Source organism: Protopterus annectens, chromosome 6.part0, assembly GCF_019279795.1.
Source record: "Protopterus annectens isolate FY-2018-M chromosome 6.part0, PAN1.0, whole genome shotgun sequence".
Lineage (NCBI taxonomy): Eukaryota > Metazoa > Chordata > Ceratodontiformes > Protopteridae > Protopterus > Protopterus annectens.
The window spans coordinates 703,006,005-703,032,620 of NC_056737.1; the positions used below are offsets into that span (position 1 = coordinate 703,006,005).

Sequence of the window (26,616 nt, forward strand, 5' to 3'; positions counted from 1 at the left end):
TCTGCATCTTTACCAAAAAGGTGGTGTCCTGGACATAGAGGGTCCAAAATATATACTTGGTATCTTCTATGAACTCTATTACTCCAAGTTAGAAGTGATGGAGGTTCCCAATGTCCTTGTTAATGAGGTCCATGACAATCCGCTCCATGTCCTTGCAGATCAGGCTAGTTAGGCTGATGGGTCTGCAATTTCCTGGATCGGTGGATGCTCCACCTTTGTGGAGAGGGATGACAGTAGCTGTCCTCCACTTGGCTGGGATGAAGCCGGTACTCAGGCTTTGGTTGAATAGGGTGTCTAATGGTGCTGCAGGTTCCTGCCCGAGTACATGTAGGATGCAACCTGGGATGTTATCGGGTCCCATGGAGACTGTATTTTCTGCCTTTGAGAGGGAAGTGATGATATGCTCCCTAGAGATAAGGGGAGGGGGGGATCCTGGAGATGTCCAGTTTTACTGATGGGGCGGGGGACAGAGGAGTGAAGTTTTCCTTGAACTTGTCTGCCAGCAGGTTGGCTAGATCTACAGCGTTTGTGTGTGTGGTGTCCTTGACCACCAGTTCTGAGCAGATCTGGGTGCTTCCCTTGAGGTTGAGGACAAATGTGAAGAAAGCTTTGTGATTGCCTTTAGTAGATGTGGCCAGTTTGAACTCGAAGTTTGCTTTGGAGGATTTCACTAGTGCTGTTGCTTGTTCAGGCTAAGGAGAAATTACTTCCAATTAGGCACCTGCTCCTTCTTGGTCCTGGACAGCAATTGTTTCCTTTTATTATAGAGTTTATTTATTGTAGATGTCTACCAGACAGGTTTACTCTTCCTTGAGGAGGAAGATTTCATCCTGTCTGGTATTCCTGATTCCATGCAGCTATATAAATGCTCATATAGTACTATGGTGTAGTTTTGGACATATGTGCCAGTTCCTATGGAGGGGGCTGTGAAGTTGTTTATACCTTCCCTCAGGAGGTTGTAATCAGCTTTGAAGTTTTTTTGTTTGACCCTAGCTTGGAGGGGGTCAGGGCAGATGGTGACTTCAAAAGGGACTGCTTTCTGATCGGATCTTACCAGGGATGATGACACTGTTAGGGATGCTGCAGTGGTTACTCATGTTGGTTAATACCAAGTCCAACATATTTTCACCTCTTGTGGGGGTTTCATCCAAGGCATTTGCATTGGCAAAATCAAGGAATCTCTGGGCATTTGTGTTTTAGCACAAGTACTTCTTCCAATCTATGGTTGGACAGTTAAAGTCGGCAAGGATCAGGGTAAACGGTTGAATCTTGATAGATTTGAAGGGGTCCAGATAGGTGGAGTGGGCATCTTGAGTCAGAGTTGGAGGCCTATAGCTAGCTATGACTGGAATAGGGGTCTTGTCAGTTGTTAACTGCAGCTGGACCTGTACATCATACTGTTTGATCAGCCGCATGTCTTTTATATATATTGCAACTCCACCTCCTTTTGTTTTGCTGCCTCTGGTTTAGGGTCTGAATGAATGATAAGATGAGTAACCTGGTATGGCTGGGGTGCTCTCTGCAGCTTTGAGCCAGGTTTCTGTGACTGCACAAATGCCAGCTTCTTCCAGGGTTAAGAATGCTTGCAATGAGTGCAGTTTCATGTTTAGACTCTTAGCGTTTAGCAGCATGACCTTTAATTTACGTTTTAATGAAATTTTCATTATGGTAGTTTTGACTTCATGGCATTGCCTAAAAAAAGGCAAATGCATGTAGTGTTCCGATTAAAGTCTATAAAGGTAATATGTTTGAGAAGGTTGCAATTTGTAATCTGCAAGGCTGGCTGTGACAATGACAGGCAGATAGGACCTGAGTAGAGACTTCACGTACTAATCTGTGTTGCTCCAGAAAGTTACAGCAATAGGAGAGTCATCCAAGTATGGGAAGATCTCGACTCCCTGTAGCCTCTGGTAGGCTAGTATTACTACCACACATTTGGTAGACACCCCAGGGGGCTGTAGTGAGACAGAAGGGTAAGCTTCTAGATTGATAGTGACTAGCTCTGAAACTGAAGTGCAACAACTTCTTGGGTTCCTTGGTGATTTTTAAATGAAGGTAAGTATCCTGGAGTTCAAACAGCACATCCAGTCTCCTTGCTACTGCATGGTATAATGGTCAGCACAACTACTATTCAGAAGGTTTCTTTATGAATGTATTGGCCTGGGTCATTTTAACCTAAGATGGCCCAGTGTTACTTAGTTTTATTTGGCACCAGAGAGAATCTAAAGTAATATCTTTGTCTTTCTACTAAGACTTTTTGAAAGGCTTTTTTCTAAGTGACTAAGCATTCCCTTCTTTGTTGTGAACTGCTGACAGGATGGGACATTTGGCATGGATTCTGACTGATGAGGATATTATGTCCTCAAGCCATCTGCTTTTGGTGTACTCTCCTTACTACTTCAGGCAGAGGGGCAAACATCCCCAGATTACCTCCAGAAAGCAGAAGTCAGGAAGACATTGAGAAGTGTTGCTGTTTGCCCTAGGGCTGAGCACTTTCTACTCTATGGTGGAGGTTACCATGTTCTTTTTGGAGATCAACCTTGCTGGAAGCTGCTCTATTGGAATTTAACACCCCCCCCCCAACAAATTCCCCTGCTGGTTGCACTGTGGTCCACTTCAGAACCACATTCAGTGTTGACTCTGCTTTTTGCTGGGGACTGTGAACAAACTTTAATCTCCACATCTACTGACCTTCCCTGCTCCTCCATGTCCTTGAGGTACTGTTTTGCATCCTTATCAAAAAGGTGGTGTCCTGGACATTGAGGGTCCAAAATATAAACTTGGTATCTTCTTCAAACTCTATTACTCCAAGTCAGAAGTGATGTAAAAAAACTATGCTAGTCTATGATACTCCAGTCACACTGTCACTCATGTTGTAACACTGCAGCCCATGAGGATGGCAATGTTTATGAAGGGTGTGATCAGAGTCTTTAACTTCTTTTCTGATGGGTCCATCTAGTAGCGCCTACACCACATGGAAATTTTATTGGACTATTTCCTTTGGAAATATGCCAAGCAAATAAGAGAGTGCAGTGCAAAAATATTGACAGAATAGAGGACATGAACATGTGCTTACCAAATCTGTCCCATTTTTCTTAGATTCCCTATCTTGAAGATAGATGCCCTTTGGGGATGAGGAGGGTTGGAGATTTCTCTATGGCTTCTGCACAGACAGCTGGATCCAGCTAAAGAGTCTCTGGCTAGACTGTGCAGCCACAGTGGGCATAAATTGTAGCTCACCTTGTGAGGGACCGCAGTACTGTGTTCTGGTTGTCACAGGCTGCCTTGGCTGTGTTGCGTAATGTATCTGTCAAGGCAGGAACACTCATAAAGATTGTGTAGATAACTGGTAAGTCTGCTGTACCTTTCTTGGGTCTGTGGGCCACCACCCTTTGTTATGCATTATTTATAAATACTTCCCAAATTTTGGATCACTGGGTGACCCTAAAGACTCAGTTCCTTCTTTCTCATCTAGGTCAGTCAATAAAGGAGTGTTAAGGGTGACTCAACATGTTTTAATTACTCCCATTGTCTTCCTTGGGTGATGGCTCCTGTGGGTATGAAGAAGAACAGATTTGTTTGTGTAATCTCTCAGTCAGAAGTTGCAGCAGCTGTTCTTTCAAAGGCTGACCCTCAACTGGGATTTTCCTGTGGGCCAAAAGGCCCCATACTCAAGTGCCAGCATCATCAGTGTCAGCTGAACTACTGAGGGGAACTGTGTTAGCTTAGACAATGTTTGAGTCTGCACCTACAGAACTTCTGCTGGCATCAGGTCTACTTGCATTGGTGCCAAATAGGGCTACAGACAGAAAAATTATATGCTCTAAAAACATGGATCCCAGCACTGCTCTTCAGTCTTTATGGTTTAGGGTGTCAGCATTAGAAAGATCATAGCCAACAGCAGTGGTGTCATAAAGGTACAGAAATGTCATACAGTATGGAATTGGAAAATGTAGCTCTGATTATCACATCAGTTGCAGCACTGGCACCAATTTGTAGAGTCTGAAAAAGGGAGCTGCCAGGGCACTCAGCAATGGCTTAACCCAAGTGGACATCAGCTCTGGCAAATTTTATGATTCACATCAAGCAGAAAAATAGAACAATAGACAAGGGAAAACTCCCAGCACTGGCAAAAAAGATAAGCCTTGGTGTTGTGACACTTTCTACCAGTGGAGCTTGGGGGGGGGGGGGGGAGTTGGGAGAAGCCAGAGACACCCCTCACCTTACCTTCACAACAGCTTCTGTCAACTTTACATAGCTGATCAGGAGAATGGGTGGCAGGGAACACAGGAAAAATAGAAGCCATCTGGCTCTCTGCTTTTATCTGGTGAGATATCCAAAATAAAGATACCTGGAAACTTATCCTTGCTACTCCAACTGACTAGTTGCCCTGGGTTGCCTCACTGAACTCAATGGGAATGTAATGGGAATATGCACCAAACATAAAGATGCAGGGAAAATGGACCTGCTGGTGCACAGTGAAACAAAGCCTTTTTAACCAGCTGGTGTTTTTTGGGAAGTTGACCCTCATCGGTGCTCAATGATTAACCCAACTCTAGACCATAGTTTTGAATTTTTCTTATTTATATTTGCAAGTTGCTGTAATAAAGTTCAGGTAGATGGTTTGGGGGGGGGGGGGGTTATATGATGCATCTGATAACCTTTACTTAGAAAGTACAAAGAAAAAGTGTGCCAAGTCAGTAGGTAAAATGACCCTCCCACAGGCATACTTATAAAGAAGGGGTCTTGGTATATCTGCTGAAAAAGACTCAGGTCTAGCATGCCAAGGTGGGGAGGAAACAAGAACAGCAAGAGCAGAAATCCAGAGAAAAACAAGCCTAAGAACATAATAAGGGATTGCACACTTACATTCAGTCTGACAGAGCAGCAGACCAGAATAGCTACAACAAAAACAATTTTTGTAAAAATACTAACACAGCAATCTGAGCTTGTTGCAAAATGGATAAGTAGTTTGCACAGCAATTTGGAGAGATGTACAATGACAATGGGACTAGCAGAGTGAACAAAGCAGCCTGGGAAGGCTTTATGTACTGACAAGTCCTAATGCCTGTGGCAGTTACCCTAATTGTTACAAGTGGCCTATTTCTAATAAGAGCTGGGATTGTTAACTATAATTTTTTTTCCTGGGTTATCCAAACAACTTTATCCAATAGCCCAGAAATGAACTAACAAACTGAATTCTGGGGTTTGTAAAATCTGTACCCCAGACCTCTATTTTTCTATGCAAACATTACTTCATCAACATAATCCAATGAAGTTAGGAGAAAATAAAGGATAATCCACATGCCAACTGATGGGGCAGACAGTTCTGGTGCATCTTACAATGGCTGTGGCAATTGAGAGAGTGGGCTGGAAAATTGGTGGGGCAAGGGGTACAACAGGTAGGGAAATGGGGGGGGGGGTAAATTGTGTGTCTAACTGCAGTCCACAGCATTGCTTAAAAAATGGTGACTGTCACTCTTCCGAGAACTAAAACGGAAGAAAGAGGTCCATTTGTTCTCATTAAAAGTACTAATTTATCCTTAAGTCCCATACTTAATAATAGACTCCACACATTTAGAAACATACAAAATTATGGGATACTTTACAATTTAGGCAGGACTTCCTCAGATCAGAATGTATTACTACATACCCGGAATTTATCACTATATGCCTGGAATGCCCTTAAGACCTGACGCTTAAAATAAATGTACAAAACTGACCAAAGTACCTGCAATACCAAACTTGCTACAATACTTGTACCTGTCCAATGCAGTTGTTAGAGTAAGGCTTGTTAATTCTTAACTTAGAGTTAAGACTTGTTAGAGTAAGGCTGTATGCATGAAAAGAAGTTGAGAGTCTGTGAAAAAATTACACTGCAGACACTTCAGTAACAGTCATAGCAAAAACAGTGGCAGTATTTTATTAACAAGTAAAAACATAATTGCATTATACATCCCATAAATAGATTGCTCTTTTAAAATACAATTATAACTGTACACCTCAACTAAAATCTATGACATTTTTTATGTGCTTCCCCTTCCCAAAAAAAGCAAAACCCGTACCTCATAGGTCAAAAATAACCCCTATGATTCTAAAACATAGCTTCTTTTGGCATTCTATGCAACATTCAATAAGTCAAAAACATTTTGAATAAAAATTATTACATACTTTTTAAATATTTTAACACAGTTAGTGAAAAAATTCTATTACAGACTTAACATGGTTGCAAAGAATGGAGTCTGAAGTCCATGCAATACCCACATTCCCTTTTCTATAAACAAGATTAGATTGGTATGCTTGTTTCTGTAGAGGTTTAACCAGGCCTATTATAGCATCATGCTGCTGAAGCACAATGCTGTGCCCAAGACTTAAGCGATGGCTTATAAACCAGGAAGCTTCTGGTTCAACTCACCACGAGACGCATTTATTTGTCTCAGTGAAAGCCACTTAATTCCCACAACTTCAGTCACACCAGGTGGAAAAAGGGGAAAATCTAGATATTATTAAATTACACTAAACTGAAGCTAGCTTGGGAAATAAACAATAAATACAACTAGTGTTCTTCATCTTTTCTGTTACATAGCAAATATTCTGTACACATTACTTTAAAAATAATTTCTTGGTGGCACAGCTCACCACACTCCTTTTTGTTCTTTAAACTGCATTTGTCAACCATAAAGGACAAATTAAATGCTGCTAGTAGGTGTGGAGTGCTGGCTGCAGTATTCTAAAAGCCATTAAAATAATCATTATACAGACTGATATTATAGTGCAGCTCAATTTATAGTACTTTTTCATACAAGAAGGATACTCCATAATGAAGTACAGCCATATCATCCAGGATGTAATCTTTGAAAAATGTCATGTCTGACATTTTTCAACTTTGTCACTGAAAAAAAAAAACTTGTTATGTGTGAAATGTTTTGTTTTCTAAATATTTTTTCTGTCAGGATTTGAGTAACACTGATAAATACATTTTGCAGAAAAACAATATTCAATAATAAAATAATCTGTAGAGTAAAATATGTGCATGTTCCACATCAAACAATAAAGAATCACTTTCAGGTTAAATGAACTTATCAATAAAGCAATGCAGTGGTATATATTTGTACACAAATATGGCTTTTGAACATCACACATAGTGATTTTGCTTGAAAAAGACGGCTATACATTCTGAATACCTGATGATAGGCTATTTCTAGGGAACTGTATAAAGAAATATAACTCTCTACAAATGTTACACTACTACCATTGAACAAATGCAATCAAGGTAGTACTGAAAGTAAAAAAAAATAGTTTAACAGTGCCTTTCAGTAGAAAACAAATACTTATTAACATTTGACCCTATAAAAAGTATTAAACAATCTGTTCTTATGAAAAGAATACTGTACAAGTCTGTGTGTGTGCTAAGGATGCACAGAAAACAGCAAGTCACTGAGCTTGAGATATTTGTATGGTTTTGCTCTGGAACTTAACTGCACCAACGTACAGCTGACATAAGCTGACAAGTTACGTTGGGGGAGGTCCATTCGTATACTTCAGCATCAGGTAGAATGACCTAGCAAAATTGTTCATGTGAGTACAGCTGTAGTCATCTTCTGTGACTGGGATCAAGCAAGCAAGAAGGACAAGCAAGAGCAGTAACAGCTGCAGTGGTAATGCTGCTCGGATTACTCGATAAAAGAAGGAACAAGGTCTAGAAACTTCTTGACTGGTATCAGCCTGCATCTGCATTCTACAAAAAGGAAGAAACAAACATCAGCAATACTACTACTGTTTCAGAAAATGATTTTGCACCTTTGACCAATTCTAAATTAATTCCACAATACAGATGTTACAAAAAATTCTGACAGGAGTGGTACAGCATTGTTTTGAGCAAGCTTGTTATTCTAAAAACTCTCCATAAACATGAATGAATGCTGTTTTGACTATCTAATACAAGGCTAAAATTATCCTGTGATATTTTCCTGCAGTTAATTAGAAGTAAAAATCTACTGCATCCCTTCTTTTTAAGTCATGTACCTAATGTTTTCTGTATCTTTTTTCTCTCTGTACCTGCCAACTATTACCCATAATCCAACCAAATAAAAGTTATAAAGATAACAATGCTAGAACTGAGAAAAAAAATGTCCATTTTTGATAACACCCATTGCTTTCAGAAGATTGCAAATGTCCTTACTAATTCAACAGAGAGAGCTGTTGGTGTTGGGACAGACTGTACCACTCTGGGTTAGCAGACTATGATACAGTCCAAGAACCATCTAGATAGGGTAACTTTGGAGTTCTGTACATCTTTTCTTTGTGGGATTAAGGAAATTAACATCTGGATTGCTCTTTATGAACTCTTGCATCCTACTGATTTAAAATATTAAGAGCCTGAGGTTCTGCATGCAGTTAAAAAGGTACTCTCCCTTGTTAAGATAGTTTCAGAAGAAGGCTGGGAGGGTTTACGGACTAACTTGGTTGGGTCTTTGGGCATGAAGAATGGGCTGGTCCTGAGTACCATCTTATCTTTACAAAATTTTGGATACTGTGGTTTGGCCAATGGAACCTTTAGCTTCAAAACTCTTCTGGCCAAGATAATACCTATCATGAATATTGTTTTGGACAGGTACTTGAAGTCTGCTTTCACTGATGGTTCAAATTGCAATCTGGTGAGTATTGCTAGAATGAAGTGAATGTCCCAGTGTGGCACTGGGCACTTAACTAGTGGCCTTAAATGGAAGGTGCTTTTCGGAATGTTCACTCACAGAGCTGCTATGGAGGTTGTGTGGTGCCCAGTATGAAAATCCGAACTGGCCTTAAAATGCCTCTTCATGGTAGTACTGAAATCTTGCTCAAACAGAACCAGGTATTGCAGATCCTTATTCAAGGTGCTGACCGGAGGAGTCATCCTTTATGGTTGGCCCATTTGGTAGTGGTTTTACTTACCTTTCTATATTTTCCACCCCTTGAAGTTAGAAATCTTTGAGTCTCCTCCAGATTTTGTAGGGTCATCAGAGGGTACTTCACCTGCCTGGACTATATGGGTACTACTATTATGATCAGTCTGGACATTAGTATTTTAGCTTTTGAATTATTACAAAGAGTGACAAGACCCTAGGGTCATATCTCTACCAGTGCATCTTTTGATCATGTTTGCTTTCATTGGGATGAAGAAGAAGAACTGGTGATATTCTGCACTTGATTGTGAGGCACAGACATCTGTTAATGGTTAGCAGGGTGTATATCAGAACATTGAACACCCATAATCTCAATCGCACAACATTGAACACCTAACCTCGAATGCAAAAAATACAGAAAGCTCAAAATTCCGAAAACGGAACCCCTAGATTCCCATAGTTGGCCCTTGCAAAGTTACACACCCTGACGTCACTGGGGAATGTGAAATGTGAAGAACGTCTAATACGAACCACTGTTCAAAAGCAGGGTAAACAAAACACATAACAATGAAATGTTACATGTAAATGTATTACCTCCACTGTGCTGCGATCTCAAAGTTGGTATATTTAAGTAGGGGGAGTGTGGGGGGCACAGCCCCCCCCCCCACATGAGAAATAGTAGCTTTTTTGTGTATTTGAGTAGTAAATTCTGTAAATATTTTGTTTTGTAGATAAGTGTGTATGTAGAGTAGTAATTGTTGTGTGCTACTATGCTGGTTTCATTTTTAATATTTACTTTCTGTTGAGTGGAGTAGAGTACTCAATGTATGTTTGTAGGGTACTTGCATTAGGTGGCTGGGTTGTGTTTTGACAGTTAAAGAGGCATGGTGTTTGGCGTGTTACGGTTAGGATTCAGGTTGCATGGGTGAGAGGAAGGCCAAGTGTTGCTGTTCATACTTTCTGTTTTTGAAATTCTGAGCTTTCAGGGTTATTGGCATTCGATGTTCTGTGTTCGATGTTGTGTGGTTCAAAATTAATGTCTTTCGATGTTCCGATATAAACCCTGGTTAGCACCACCTCCAGTAACCATTTGTAAGGTAAGAGCAGGTTTCAACTTAACCTGTCTACTAAAGCGGTGGTGACTGGGAGAATTGGTTAGAAATTAAAGAATTATGTTGGCAGTTAAGACTGAATGCTTCCAATATTCCAGGACTAAATTATTACATTTCCATAGTCCCTTGGCTAAAATACAAGCACTTACACTATAGTACACTTATATTTATTTATATTGAGGTATAATTTACTTATGTGATTTTTTAATTGATTTTTTAAATGATTTCATGTTAAACCAGTTTTATTAACAGACAAATGAGTAGTATACATTTATTACCACAATTTTTTAGATTTCAAGTTACACGACTGTTTGGATTTCAAGTTAAAATATTTTTATTCCTGGTTTCTGGATAATCTGCATGTTTCATTAAGCATGAACACACTAGTCATGTGGTTTACTAAATTAGGTATTTAAATGTTTATTTGAAAGCTGTTAGCAGTTCTGAAGAAGTCTGAAGTGTAGACGGATGAAAGCACTTAACCATTTGTTGTTTCAATAAAGTCATTTAAGTTTTTAAGTTCTTACTATGTTTATTATATTATATTATATTCTGACTACTGGGTGATTTGATGCCTGTTTAGCAGTGTTGTTTGGATCCAACATGGCTTTGCAGTACATCAGCTTATTTCTTGGGTTTTAGTTGTCTTAGTTGCACGGTCACATGTTTTCTTTTGGAGTTTAATAAGTTTTTGGATTGAAAATTTGGCAGCGCACTTGGCCAGTCCTACTCCAGCTACAGATTCTTCCATCTGCTTTTTTCCAGGCACACCACCTTCTAAATCAATGCTGGATCAAGCGTCAAAAGAAATCAACAGTCAAGGAGCTCTTACACATTTAATGACTTTGATCTCCCAACAATATACAGTATTAACTAACACTTTAGAGTCTCTAACATCAAATTCTTTCCTCCCACATAGCAGTAGAATGAGACAGTCCAAATTACGACATAACATTTCAGATGTGCTCAGGTCAACACTGGAAGCAATTCACCTACACTTACCAAGGCAGAATTAATAGCTCCACATTTGAGAGTGGAGGTAGTTGGGAATCAACCTAACTTTCACTGGAACTTTAACAACTGGTTTATAAAAAAAAATGTTTCCTTTAGCAAATACAGTTCAGATACCTCTATGATGGTGTAACGTTCCTTAGCTTCCCTCATGTATGAACTAGAGAAAATAACTTTTAAAGGTACGGACCTTACAATTAGACAATGTGTTTCTCTCTCAGAGTTTGGATAAAAAGAGAGTACCAAAAGGTTTAAGACTATTTATGTTTTTGAACGGACTTAGTTTAAACAGTTCAAAGTACAGTGAACTGGTCAATATGTTTGACAGACATGGGTTTCAATTAATGAATTTTATTATCAACAAGAACATTTCTCAGATAAATATTTAATATGATGAAATTATAGTTTGAAATAATTGTCAGTGATTTGCTTATTGAATTCAACAAGTTTAAGTATGATAGGATTTTTAAACATGATGAAGTTTGCAATTCAAATGTTAACTAGAAAAGAGAAAATGGGTCTATATTATAATCTCAAAGGTTTAAAACTTCGAATCACTAAAGATTGAACTTTAGTGATTGAAGTCTTAAACCATCGAAACCAAAAAAAAAAAAATACTAAATTTAAAAAAAAAAACTAAATAGTGTGTAGTCAGGGGGGAAAGTCCCCCTGCACCCCCCCACACTCCCCCTACTTAAATATACCAACTCCAAGAATGCACTACACTGTAGTAAATGGAAATCTCCCCCTACAGAGATTTTCTGTTTAAACAATCGATGTAGTGCGCTTTCGGTATTCTCGTGTCGACAATATCGAATTCGATATTGTCAGACTTCGAGATTTTAATATAGACCCAGAGAAAACTATTAAGAGACTACAATGATTATAAAAACAGAAGGGCTTACTCTACATCCAACAATATGTCAACACAGTTTAGGAACCAGTTATATAATTTACCTCAGGGAAACTCAGATGCTAGGATTTACACTGCACCCACTTATTCTCAAAATAACAACTAGACTAATGATCCTCGAACAGGACAACACTTAACTGATTTAGACGAACCCCCCCGCTTTACCTCAAAGGTCAGAATGACTTGGAGCAAGACCTAAGGACAAAAACTCACATTACAATGACTTTTTTCAAGAACATCACCCCCCCCCCAAGAAAAGGTGTACTAAGTGAGGGGGAGACAAAAGTGGAGAGGAAGGGGATACAAATAAAGGTGTTTAAATTATAATGACTTAAATAATGTAAATACCCACTTATTACTGTTTAGACTTAACATCTATGTTAGCAATGACAGGGACTATATATTTGTAAACTAACTTATTGTGATATAAATTCTGTTTTTTTTTATCTTCTAAATTGTATTAACATATACTTTTGCTTCATGTACTCTTCTTGTACTTTAATAATCTGTTATTTTATATACTGTATCTATGGAGCTTTTCTCCCCAGGACTCCATTGAAAACGGGCTCCTTTGGCCCAATGGACCATCCTGGCAAACAAACTTCAAATAAATAATAAAATGACTGTTCGATTAACAGACACACTGATATAACAAAAATTTATCAAAAAGTTTATTCTTTTAAAGGTTTCACAATTTTTAACTTAATTCAGATATTACCACTGATCACTGTTCACTTTTTAACAAAGGATTTAACGTTGTAATTTCTACTAACTTGGATATTGTAAAAATCAGATCTCACAGGTAAAGGTTGAAAATGTAAAATCCAATGTAGAGAATATAAGCAGTCCAACAATCCAACCACCACACGAAGGGATGCAAAAAATAAAGTTTATTGAGGTAAGCGCTTTCACTATAACTGTAGCTTCATCAGACCACTGATAAAAAGTGCCAAAAAACTATTTAAACAATCAAACAGTGATGTCAGAAGGCATTAACAAATCAGCATTCACATAAAACAACACACTCTCTTAAACATACATTACTATAAAATTCAGTAGTAAAACTTAAAACCGTTCAACTCACAAAAATATAAAAACATTTAGATAAAAAATATATAATCAATAATATATAGGCTTGACAAGGTTTTAAGTTTTACTACCTAATTTTATAGTAATGTATGTTTAAGAGGGTGTGTTGTTTTATGTGAATGCTGATTTGTTAATGCTTTCTGACATCACTGTTTGATAGTTTAAATAGTTTTTTGGCACTTTTTATCAGTGGTTTGATGAAGCTACAGTTGCAGTGGAAGAGCTTACCTCATTAAACTTTATTTTTTGCATCCCTTCATGTGGTGGTTGGATTGTTGGACTGCTTATATTCTCTAACTTGGACATTACAGACCTCATTTTAGAACTAAAACTTTTTACTCAAAGATTGAATTTTCTAACTTCACTATTGACTAAACAGGGTTGAGGGCACGCTAAAATTAATAGTCTCAAAAAGACAAGTATTTTCAATTACCCTCTCAAAAACACTATAGTGACATTTGGGAGATGTTGCATAAGGGATTTTTACAGACTAAGAAGTATAAATTCATCTTTTAAATGTAATCCAAACTTTAACAGTAAAGAAGTCAATATTTTAAAAATGTTCAGAAACAAAGACAACCTTATTCGAGTTCTGAAACCTGATAAAGGAGGTGGGATTGTTCTGATGGACCATATAGATCATGTTAGCAGAATTTTTAATATTTTACAGGCTACCTCTAATTATATGACTCTCTCTTCTAACAAAATTTTTGCTGGCTACAGAAAATTGTACTTGTTTTTGGATGATTATTTATCACAAGGTATTATTACAAAACAATTATTTTATTTTCTTTCACTTAAGAAGCCTCTTACTCCTGCAGCATTTGGGATTCCAAAAGTTCAAAAGTATCCCAATGAACCTCCATTTAGACTCACTGTTTCTTCTGCTGGATCCAAGACTTACTCCCTAGTGTTTTTTGTGGACAGAACTCTCAAAAACATTTTTAGTTCCACTATCCACCTCTTGAGGGACTCTTGGGATTTCTTGTGTAAAATTAAACACCTTTATACACAAAATACTAAAAATACTACTTTTTCCTACAGTGGATGTCATAGATTTATTTACCAGTATTCCTCACCAAGCAGGCTTAGAATTATTCCCTACTGCTTTATTAGAACTAATTATGATTACAAATTCATTAAGTTCTTAATGGAAAGTATGGAATTAATTTTATATAATAACTGTATATTTTTCAAAGGTGAATATTATAAACAAATACAAGGAGTAGCAATGGGCTCAACTTGCACACTGATTTACTCCAACTTAGTTATGTATGCATGGGAAAGGAAATTTATTTTAAGCTCCATTTATGTTAACAAATGGAACCTATATGTAAGATACCTGGATAACTTATTCTTCCTGTGTAGAGGAAGTGAGAATGATATCTCGTTTTTTTATAGACCATTAGAATAAGACTACAGAGTTTTTAAAGTTAACCTTTCAAACTCAACATAACAAAGCTAATTATTGAGATGTCACTTTTACAAAAAATATTAACCTTAGGAAATTTGACTCAATGATTTTTAGGAAGGAAACCTTCTTGACCACATTTACATTTTACCAGCTGTCACCCACTGTCGGTTAAAAAGAGTGTCGTAAAGGGCCAGTTAGTCCAAGCAGCTAGAATGTGTTCACATTTACAACTTTTTATTGCTGAAGTGGACAACATTATTGGGATGTTCCTAGAACGGAGTTACCCACGGGCCTTACACTATCAAGTATGACATCATTTAAAGCTGGGGTGTGACATTTCATCCACTCAAGTTCAGAAGTTGGACAAAATACACCTTTTTTAATTCACAAACAGTTCAATGACTTTTGTTATTAAGTATAACCCACTTTGGAAGGAGATCAAGAAAATAACTAACAACTGGAACCTATTTAAAATAAATTGGACCTTTATAAGGTTGTGGGAGAAAAAAACTGTTTTTACATACAAGATGTGCAAAAACTTAAAAGTATTTTTGAAATGCCAAGAAAATCTACAGATACAAATGCTTGCAGTGGGTACCTGCTCTTGTGGTTCATGCAAACAATATCCTATATACTAGCTGATGTTGCTGCTGTTCTAGCTGACCAAAAATACCTCTAATGAGAGGAAACTGTTATACTAAAGGTATTGTCTATGTCGCTATATTTACAGGGTGAAAATATTTCTATACTGGAAAAACTGAAACAGCCGTATGCAAGTACATTTATGAGCATAATTACATTTCCATAATGAACAGACAAATGTCACTTTTTAAACATACTCAGATTTGTGCTCTGTATAAAAACTTCCAATCTGGTATTTTGGAAGTGGTCCCCCCAATGAAAGGGGTGGTGAAAGCCAGGGTACCTTTTTGGCTAGGCTTATATAGGTCCTAGGGCCAATAGCCTAGTACATACCTATGAACCTATGACTGGGGGAATTGGTTAGAAATTAAAGAATTATTTTAACAGTTGAGATTGAATGTTTCCGATATTCCCAGACTGACTGATAAGATTTACACAGTCACTTGGCTAAAATACAGAGCGTTAACACTGTAGCACACTTACATTTACTTATATTGAGGTTTTGTTTACTTAAACGATTTTTAAAGTGATTTCATGCTAGACCAGTTTTCTTAACTGTATACTCATCTGTCTTTTATTAGCACATTTTTTTTAGATTTCAAGTTAAATGATTGTTTAAATTTCAAGTTAAATGATTTTTATTCCTGGTTTCTGGAAAATCTGAATGTTTCTTTAATAATGAACACACTAGTCACATGGTTTATTAAATTGGGTATTAAAATGTTTACTTGAAAGTTGTTAACAGTTCTGAAGAAGTTTGCAGTGTAGACAGATGAAAGCGTTTAACCGGTTGTTTCAATAAAGTCATTAAGTTTTTAAATTCTTACTACATTTATTACATTATTTTATTCTGACTTCTGGGTGATCTGGTGCCTGTTTGGCAGTTTTGTTTGGCCCCAGCACAGCTTTGCATTACGTGAGCTTATTTTTTGGGTTTTAGCTGTGTACTAAAGCTTTATTTTGTCCTCCTTGTGAGGTATACCACAATGAAAACGTGTGCAGTGGCTCACTCCACTTCCCCTACATGGAGGGAAACTGTTGTTACTCCTTGTTTGTTGATGTACTGCTGGACTGCTGAGCATGATAGCAAGTGGCTTTGGAAGGCCTGCAAGGTGAGCGGTACTGCTCATAATGCCAACAAACTGATGTGTAACAAATTCCTTACAGGATCACAAGTCTTGAGTCATCTTGTCCTTGAAATTCCACCCAACCTAGGACAGATGCATCTGTTGCTGCTGCCACAGGTGGAGTGGATACCTGCAGTGGGTTCTCCTCTAGGCAATTCTTGCATAAACCCACAAAGGAAATGAGCTGAGGGATGTGTGGTTTGTGTCAATGCCAATGGAAATTGGGGGCCTCTTGCAAAGATCTGTTATGTAAATATGCATGAAGAACAACATGGATGGCTGCAGCCACACTTCCTAAAATCATGAGAACCTCTTGAAACTGAAGATAATGAGTTGGGACACATGGAACTCCATTAACTGTCGCCTCTGAAAGAGAAGTGCTGCTTGCCTTGGTGTCCATAGTGGAAAGAAAAAACTGATGCACTGAGCAGGCTGTAGATATGATTTAGGAAAAGCTGACCCTGATGACCAGGTTGGTGTCCATAGTGGAAACAAAAAACAGATGCACTGCGTAGGCTGTAGCTATGATTTAGGAAAAGCTGACCCTGATGACCAGGTTGTTGAACAGTCTGATTACAAACTGTGAAAACTGTGGATTTCCTGCTGATCCTGTCAGGAAGGAACCCATCATTTAGGTGTGGGAAGATTCTTCATCTCTAGCAAACTCTGGTGGGGTATTACTATCATCACAAATTCATGAACACATGGGGGGGCTATGGTGAGACAGAAAGGAAGGCTCATGAATTGGTAATGATTGCTTCCTGTTTAGAAGTATAAGTACTATCCGAACTCCTCTATAATCTTTATGTGCAAAAAGGGATCCTTGAAATTCAAAGAGCACATTGCGCTCCTTGTGAAAGACAAAGAACTTGGGTTTGACTGAGACCGTTCTAAATGGCTTTTTTTCTAACTATGCCGTAGCTTACAGTGCTGAAGCCCAGAGGTCCTTTGTGTTTTCTGAAGCCAAAGAGAGTCTGCAGTAGAATTCTTCACTTCTCTCATTTAGTGGGACCACTTCCCTTTTTGTAAGAAGCTTCTCACCTCTTGCATTGCCAGCTTTCTTTTGCAGTGTTTGGCACAGAGGACCAGCTTCTGAAGAGGATTCTGTAACTTGTAGATAGTATCCCCCTTACCCACCTACCTGTCTCAAGTGATTTTGGGCCACTGGAAGTAGAAGTGAAAGGACAACCATCTCCTGACAGGTCTATATTAGAACATCGAAGTTTCAAAACTTTGAATGTTCTAATATCGAACTCTATTCAGCGAAAGCTGAAAATATCAAAGCAACAGAAAACCAATTTTTTTTCCAAGGGAAAGAATTCGGTTGTCCATTTCTGTTGCTTCGGTATTTTCAATGCTGTGGTAGAAAGTCACGGGTCAGGTTCAGGTAAGTGTGCGATTGAGTGTGGGTTAGGTTAGTTAGGGTGCGGATTAGGTATGTGTGCGATTGTGTGGACGTTAGGGCGGGTTACATACATGAGTTAGGGCGCGGGTTAGGTATGTGTGCGATTGTGTGGACGTGAGGGTTAGGGCAGGTTAGGTGAGTTAGGATTAGGGCGTGGGTCAGGTAAGTGTGCGATTGTGTGGACTTGAGGGTTAGAAAGTGGTAGGTGAGTTAACATTAGGGCGCAGGTGAGGTAAGTGTGAAAAAGTGACAGACCTTAGGGTTTGGGTTAAGGTAAGTGGATAGTTAGTGGTGTGTGTATAGTTTAATGTAGGGTTAGGTGTAAGATTTTAGGTGTATGTGTGTGGATTGCTGTTTGTTTGGTGTGCTTGTGTTGTGTGTATGTGTTTTGGAACAGCGGGTTTTTTCCCTAGGAAAAAATTAATTTGCTGTTCTGTATGTTCGATATTTTCAGCTTTCACTTAATAGGGTTCAATATTAGAACATTTGAAGTTTTGAAACTTCGATGTTCTAATATAGACCCTTCCTGACTGCCTCCAGAGGGGAGCAGTCGAGAAATGCTTCAGGAGTATTGCTTTCTGCTTCATGGGCTATGACCTCCTGGACAGAGATGAAAACCTCTTCCTCTGGAATGATTATTTTAGAAGCTCCCTTCATACTTGACCCTTCCTTCACTTCTTGAAGACAATATTGTGAACCCAATTGAAATCACCTTTGACACTGGCTCTTCTGTTTCCTATTGAGGAACCACTGAACATACTAAAACATAAAGCCTACAGAAGAGAGAATTTTTCCTTTTTCCTCCATGTCTTTCAAGGTGCCTGCTAGCATCACCACCTAAAACCAATTGTCCTGAAAATGGGGAGTCTATGAAACCACCTTAGTTTACTCCACAAAATTAGTCTGACCCAAGTATGTTGGTGCACTCTAATGGGTGATACCATTGGCTCTGGCTGAACTATTTTCTGTGCTATAAAATACATGAACCATGTAGTTTATCAAGTATTTGTAGGTAGTGGACTGGGGTCCAAGCTTCCTCTCTGTGGTTCATCTGACAACTCCTCTGTCATATGGACTACTTCATCAGTGACCGCCCCCCCCCCCCTGGAAATAGAACATGTGAGCTGGATAGCTCAACATCCTCAGTGCCAGTAGAAGTTGCAAATACTCAATTCCCAAATCTGTCAATTACCCTGGATTCCCTGTCCAGCCATTAGACAACTGGACTTTGAGGTATCAGAGCTCTCTTAAGGGCTGTAGCTGAAACAATGGGGCCTGGTTTGGAGTTCTCTGACCAGACTACCCAATACCTGGCTGGGTGTAAAATATTGTCTGATTTACAGGGGACTAGGGCTACTTTATCTGGGGTATCTGAAGCAACCTTAATGATGTCTTTCAACATATTCTACCAAGGGCAAGAAAGTACAGTTGTGTACCTACCATAAATGTAGATGTTCAAGTGTATTCACTGTTGCAGTCATTACACTTGGGTTATCTTGCTGGCAGGCTACCCGCAGTCGGCCTGAATTCCAAAGTCTTGGTCCGGCGTCGGTTGCTGTCACCTCTTCCTTGACATCAGTGTGCCAGGGGTATATAAGATGCAGCCGATGCCCTTTTCTTCAGTTTTTCTTGCCCCAGATGTCAGGTGCCCCCAAGAAGGTAGGCAATACATATTGCTTATAAAAACATACAGTAAAATAAAACAATACCTTCATCTACAAGCAAATTCACCACATAGGTTGTATAGGATAGAGAGGTATAGATAAGTCCCAGCAAAGAAAGGGGGATGGAGGGTGGGTAACCTGGACTGCAACAGTGAATACACTCGAACATCTACATTTATGGTAGGTACACAACTGTATTATGTTCATCGTGTTTCACTGTTGCAGTCATTACACTTGGGTTGAATCCCAAAGCTGAGGTAGGGCGGCTGGGTCTAAATAGGATTAGGAGTGGCTATGAGGCCCTACAGAACTGCAGTGGTAAAGCCTGCTCTGGAATTAGAGTAAAGAGGCAAGTGATAATGCTTGGTAAAGGTGTGCACTGAACTCCAAGTTGCAGCCTCCAAAATTTCCGTGGTTGGTACTCCTCTGAGAAAGGCTGCTGAAGTGGCTGCTGCCCTGGTAGAATGTGGCCTAATATTCTTTGGCACTGACTTGCCATGCTGTGCATAGCAGAAACAAATGCAGTGTCCTATCCATTTTGAAATAGTCTGCTTTGAGATAGCCTTTCCTTGTGATCCTGCAGCATATGCTACAAACAGTTGCTCAGTTTTTCTGAAAGCTTTTGTTTTGTCCAAGTAGAAGCGTAGCTGCCTGTGTATGTCCAAAGAATGCAGAAGTCTCTCCCCTTTATTCTGGGGATTTGGATAAAATGTTGGCAAATGAATGGTTTGGTTAAGAGCCACACTGGATACCACCTTTGGCATAAATGTTGGGTTTGTCCTTAGAGAAACCCTGTCTGGATGAAAAATGATAAAAGGTTCCACTGCCATTAATGCCTGTAACTCTGAGACTCTTCTTGCTAAAGTTACTGCTAGGAGCAGAGCAGTTTTCCATGATAAAAATTTTATATCAGCTGTATTGGCTGGCTCAAAAGGAGGCAGTGTGAGCTTTTCCAAGACGAAGTTGAGGTCCCATGTAGGTATCGGTGCTCTCCTTGGGGGTCTTATGTTTTTTGCCCCTCTAAGGTAGTGTCTTAGCAGTGGATGTGAGAAAATAGGAGGTTCCGTATTGTAATGAGCTGAAATGGCAGAGGCATGGATCTTAATTGATGAGAAGGATAGGCCTTTGTCCAGCATCTCAGTTAGGTATTGTAAAATCTGAGGAATATTTGGAACAAGTGGTTCAAGTCCTTATGCCTGGTTCCAAGCACAGAATCTCTTCCATTTTTCTGCATAAGATTTCCTGGTGCTGGGCCTCCTGGCTTCCAAAATGACATCCATAACAGCTTTAGAGAGAGGTGTGTTCTGAGTGGCTATATTATTAGCCATGCAGCCAGATTTAAGGTTATGAGTTGGCTGTGCAGGATCTGATTGTTTTGTTGAGTCAGAAGATGAGGAATTTGAGGTAAAGTCCAGGCTGGGCCTTGAGACAAGCTCTTTAAGATTGGGTACCAGTGCTGGCGTGGCCAGTCTGGGGCAATCAGAATCATTTTTGGCTTCTCGTCTGACTTTTGGGAGAACCTTGGGAAGGAGAGGCAGTGGTGGAAAGGCATAAACTGTTAAGGTTTTCCAGCTGAATGACAGAGCATCCACTTTCCATGCTTGTGAGTGATAAGTCCTTGTGCAGAATCTCTGAAGTTGGCAGTTGTGAGGGGAGGCAAAAAGATCTATGTCTGGGCATCCCCATTTCCTTGTTATCATGCTGAAGACCTGTAGATCTAGTTTCTACTCATGAGGGTCCATGAGGTTTCTGCTTAGTTCGTCTGCCAGAGTATTTTTCTTTCCTGGTAGGAATTGTGCCTGCAGATGTACTTGATAGGTCAGTGCTGTGTTCCACAAAGTCATGGCTTGCCTGCAGAGGGGGTAGGAATGTGTATCCTCTTGCTTGTTTATGTACCACATAACTGTAGTATTGTCCGTCTTTAGCAATAGTTGTCCTGGATGTAGTAGATCCTTGAAGGCTGTCAGGGCATTCTGTACAGCTAGCATCTCTTTTTGATTGATATGAAGATGCATTTGGTCTGCGGGCCACGTGCCCTGAATACATTTTCCTGCCATGTGTGCCCCCCAGGCATAATCTGATGCATCTGTTGTTAGTGTCTGCCTGGCTGTGGGTAAAGTGAAAGGCTGCCCCTTGTTGTGGTGACAGGCCAGTACCCACCATCGAAATTCCTGTTGAAGGCAGGGAATAAGAGTTATTATTGTTTCCAGGCTGGGGCAATGTTGAGTCCAAACACTTTTTAGATACCATCGGTCTGGAGCAAGTTTCCCCAATGGGGTACTTAGCTTTATTGAAGACTTCGGATCTGAAATTCAAATTTGAAAATCTCAGGAGTCGGCCGACCGGCACTTGCAAACTGCTTTTGCTTTGGGCACCGCGTGGCAAGAAAGACTGAAGAAAATGGCGTTGGCTGCATCTTATATACATATATATATATATATATATATATATATATATATATATATATATATATATATATATATATATATATATATACATACATATATATATATATATATATATATATATCTCAAACAGTGAAACACGATGAACATCCACCCAACAGGAATGGAGTGTATGCCTGCATCAACCTTTTCTGTGGAGAGACAGGACACAAGTCAGTGGGCCACTCCTCTTTCCCCAGCAAAAGATTCCTATTAACCCCTCCAGTGTGAGGGCCATGTAATACATTCCCAATGTCTAAAGGTTTCACCAAACTTAAAAAAAGGAACTCCGTTATTTCTTCACAGAATAATATAATGTGACTGGGAAGTGATCAGTGAGAGATCCAAGTGCTGCAGTTAATTTTTATTATGCTACTGATATCTTTCTTCAGCATAGTCACATGAGAATTGCCAGGCATACTCTTGTACACTGCAAAAGTGCTTTTTACTGCACAGCTTCATACATTTACTGTTGCACTAATATCAGAAATCTTCTTAAAAGAGTTTTGGCCTTTCTCAATCTACTGTGTTCTTCCACTTCTCTGCACTGCTCTTTATATTTCTGCCTTCTTAGATCTTCTTGCTATTCTCTGAGACTTCAGTTTGACATATTTTCCTTTCTCCATTGCCTTTTACTCTCCTTTCCTTGGCCATGTCTAAAGCCTCCACAAACAGCAATTTTATCCTCTTAGCCTTCATTATATTTTGGAATATTTTTGTTACCCCCTCCTGGACAATATCACAAACTTCTGTCCATATTTCTTTGGGTGTGTTATCATTCAGGTAGACTCTATAAATCTGTTCTTCATCTACACTACATATGTGTTTGGAATGCTGCTGATGTTATATCTAGCTAGCCTGGACACTTGTTTTCTTTAATTTAATTCTAAACATTAAGCAGCTGATGGTCTGAGCTACAGTCAGTTCCAAATCTTGTTTTGGGTGACATTATAGAGCCCTTCCATTATAGACTGCAAAATATACACTCAAACTGACTTTGGTACGGACTACCTTGCATGATCCATGTACAAAGGTGTCTCAGACTACCGAAAATGAGTCTTTGCTATGATCAGTGAATTATGTTAGCAGAATTACACTAGTCTATGTCCTGCTTACTTTGTATTCCACAGACAGACATGCCTGCTACTGCAGTTGTCATTTGTCTACAAAGAGTTATTATTCACATCACCTGTGATGATCGCGGTATCCTTTTTTGGTATTATTTGCATAATATGCTGAAGATCCTCATAGGAATGGTTGACTGCATCTCCTTTGGTGTCAGTAGTTGAATCATAAACTTGTATCACTGCAATATTGAATGGTTTGACTCATAGTCTGATTAAGATCATTCTATAATTTTTGGGGGTTGTAACTAAGCAACGCGTTTGACGCCACTTTACTGACTATGAGGGCTAATCCACTTCTGCAAAAGTTTCCTGTCCAGAGTCAAGGATCTGATGGCGGTTTGATGCAAAATAACCCATTCCAGTCCATTTTAGGTAAATAATTCCCAAGATGTCACTGTTTATTCTTGTCACCTCATATTTAACCAACTTAGTTTTACCTTTCTTCACAGTTCTTATGTTCCAAGTTTCAATGACTGACAGTTCTTTGCAGCACTTATTCCACGTTCCAATGACTGACAGTTCTTTGCAGCACTGGCTTTTCCTTTCATCTCTGAGCACATCAGTAGATGGACTTCCTTTTGGCTTTAATCCATCTGCATTATAAATTCTAGCACAAGTCATACTTGTCCATTGCTATTCCCACTAGTGGGAAGGACACATTAAGACCTAAAGGTCTCATCTTTCAGGGTCAAACTGACAAGTTTCTGGTTGCTTTTGTCGGTAGGGTTTTTCTGGCAATGCTACTGGAGTGGATTGTCACTACCTTTGCAAGGACCATATTTGGTCTGAACTATCTGCCACGACCTGCTCATCTAAGGTGGCCATAGATGGTACAGCTCACAGCTTCACTGAGATATATGACCTCCTTCACCACGACAATGTAATGTTCCAGAAGGGGCTTCTATTAAAGATGAAAAACAGGAGAGAGAATGTCAAAACACCAATCAGCAGATTCTGATTGGATACCCCATCAATATCAGAAATACCACATGTAATATTGTGTGTAGTCCAGTCTGCTGCAGTCACAGAAAGTTTAAGATGTCTAGCTTGTGGCTTTGTTAGCATGTTCCACAACAATGGCATTACAAATGGAAGAGTGGAGAGTCAAAACTTCTAGACTACAAATAACATGACATTATTATAAGCCAACAATTATGTTATGGCTCAAGAGACTTCAAACACAAACCAACATACACTGTTGCACAGGACAATGTCTACGAATCCTTAAGAACTTGCCATACTGTGCTCTCAACCAATTAATGGACAGTTACAATTACCCAGAATGTTTAAAGTGAAATTTATTTTGCCAAAGCCATATCAAAAGGTGTACATTTTGCTCAGTGCTACTAAGAGAAGATCTACAAACTTAACATCCAAATTTATGTAGTTTCTGGAGTTTTCATTACATCAATTACTATTAATTACTAGGGCCTCATATTCTAAAATGGTGTGCATCAATAGTTCTTCAATACTTGGAGACAGTCTGCCAACTACCCATGAATCCCTAAGTAGGTATGCTGTGTGAACATTTATAAAGATGCTGCTGGCTAAGCTGCAGTTATTAACAGTGATGTTGATAATGTTACTTACAAAAACAAGTCTTAATTCTCTCTCTAGTTTGTTTAGATTTTTGTGTATGTGCAAACTGTATTATATGAGGTCTGTTAGATTCCACTCTAAATCTGAATTGCATTGAGTATTATCTCAGGCATCAGCAATTTCTTATTTTAGAAGCAGTCAGTCAGTTTCTCCAAAAAATAACTAGTAGTGGTCAAAAATCAAAGTAAAGGGGATTCTGTGTCTGTTTAAGGTTTTACTACTGTGACTGCACAGACCTCAGGGGTACTGATACTGCTACATCCAGGCAGCTTCATTCACCAATTTTTACCAGTGGATAATAAATCTGATGGATCTCTATTAACCCTTCAAATCTTTTTGATGCAAAAAACTGAAAAGTCCACATCCAAAACTATTGTCTCTGTCAAGTGGTGAAAGCAAACTCTGATCATTTTTCCAAAAATAAGACTGCTGCTGAAATGGCATCTGATTCTAGCCTCCTGTGCTTTAACATCTTTTGAGCTGGAATCACTGTGGTACCCTGTTTATTGCCCCTACATTGGATTCCCTCTCTCTTTTCCAGGGAGTCAGCATATTATGGGTAAAATGTTGACTGACTTCCAACTGTTGACAGTGAACTTTGGTAGCTCATTTTCCAGTGTTCCCCACAAAGCTCTAACTTATCAAAAGTGAAAATGACCAGGGTACATAGGAAGAACGCTCTATATGCAAAGCTCATATAACATCCCAAGCAAAATATGCAGCAAGCATATACATTAACAAAAGCTGGACACTAAGCTAAATTAACTTTGAGATCTAACCCCTTACTGCCATTCATCCATTAGCTGTTTAAACCACTTGTCCTGCTGATTGTTGCATGGCCAACAAGCTGGAGATTCCCCTCCGCCTCTCCCCAGACCCCTCACTGCCTATGTTGTGAAAATCTTGTGTTTTATGAAGGTTCACAGGTTTATTGGTTAGTACTAAACTTAACTACCTTTGTGGGCCATTTGAAGCCTATTCTAAATTATCCTATTTGAGAAATAGAACCTGTACCTTCTGTCTGTAAGGTAAACACCTTAACCACTATGCCAACCCCCAAGTCAAGGCAACAATAATCTTTATGACAGAATGACTAGTGAAAACCAATTGTTAAAATGTAGCATAAAACAAAATTACTACTAGAACTGCTTTTAGTATTACATTTTATTAATTTTACCATTAAAAGTAATTTTATTATGTTGCTAACACTTCTGATCGATCTGGTGTTTCTTTAACTTCTCCTAGATACCAACAAATAACAGGGAGAGAAAGCCCTATACACACACTCTCACCTCAACTGGACTGCTCTACATTGTTGATCTGACAAAGCATTAATACAAATTCATAGGACTGAAGTAAAAGTTGTATGCATGAAACTGCAATCGTCTTGACAGATTGAGCACTCGAACCCTTAAGAAGTAGTTGTTAGATCCCACAGACTGTATTTAATGTATTAAAATGGAACATCACCAGACTGGATTCCCACTGCCTGAACCAAATTCCCTAATCTATTTAAAGCTAAAATTTACTGTTTATACTTGCATGTAAAATGTAATGGCTTCATTGTTAACTGAGAAGGAATATTTTACTACAAGTCACCTTTTCAGATAAAACCCTGGTCTGTTAAGTCAGCTGCAAAGCCAGTTAGGGAAATAAACTTCAGTGAGAATTACATGAATGAGAAAGTGCAGCTGTATAAGAACTTACCATAACAATACATGCCCTACTGATCACTATTGCAATATTTCAAACAGCTGAGTTTCACTGTTGATGTCCAACTAAGGTACCAAAGCTTAAACCTTCCATGAAGTATATGTCAGACATATGACCAAAGCTTTGAAGTGTAAGTGTACATAAATGGACGTATAACCACAGCTTCTCAGTATATCTTTAAGCCAACAGCCTTAAGACATCTGAGAAATAAATAGCCAGCTATGATGGACAAAGTAGGAGATGACAGGAGCCCCCTTAGTCCTAGGGTCTATCAGACAGGGCAGGACTGAAGGACGCAAGGAGAAAATACCAGAAAAGGGAGGGGGAGGGTGGGAATCAATACTGCAACAGTGATCAGTACAACATCTACTGGTATAGAAGGTTCTTACACAATTGTGCTATGTCCCGACTAAATCACTTTTGCTATTTTCAAATCAGATTAGTGATTGACAAGAGCTTAAGGGAACATAA

At 39.0% G+C, this 26,616-nt stretch overlaps 1 protein-coding gene across 1 annotated transcript in view; it reads right to left on the reverse strand.

Annotated features, from left to right (window-relative positions):
• Positions 1-5,891: 5,891 nt before the first annotated feature.
• Positions 5,892-26,616, reverse strand: part of SYNE2 (spectrin repeat containing nuclear envelope protein 2) — a 3,814,665-nt gene continuing 3,793,940 nt past the window's right edge. The window contains exon 136 of the mRNA XM_044073561.1: positions 5,892-7,738. Coding sequence (XP_043929496.1) covers positions 7,513-7,738 — 226 coding nt within the window. The 3' untranslated portion in view covers positions 5,892-7,512. The remainder of the gene's footprint in view (positions 7,739-26,616) is intronic.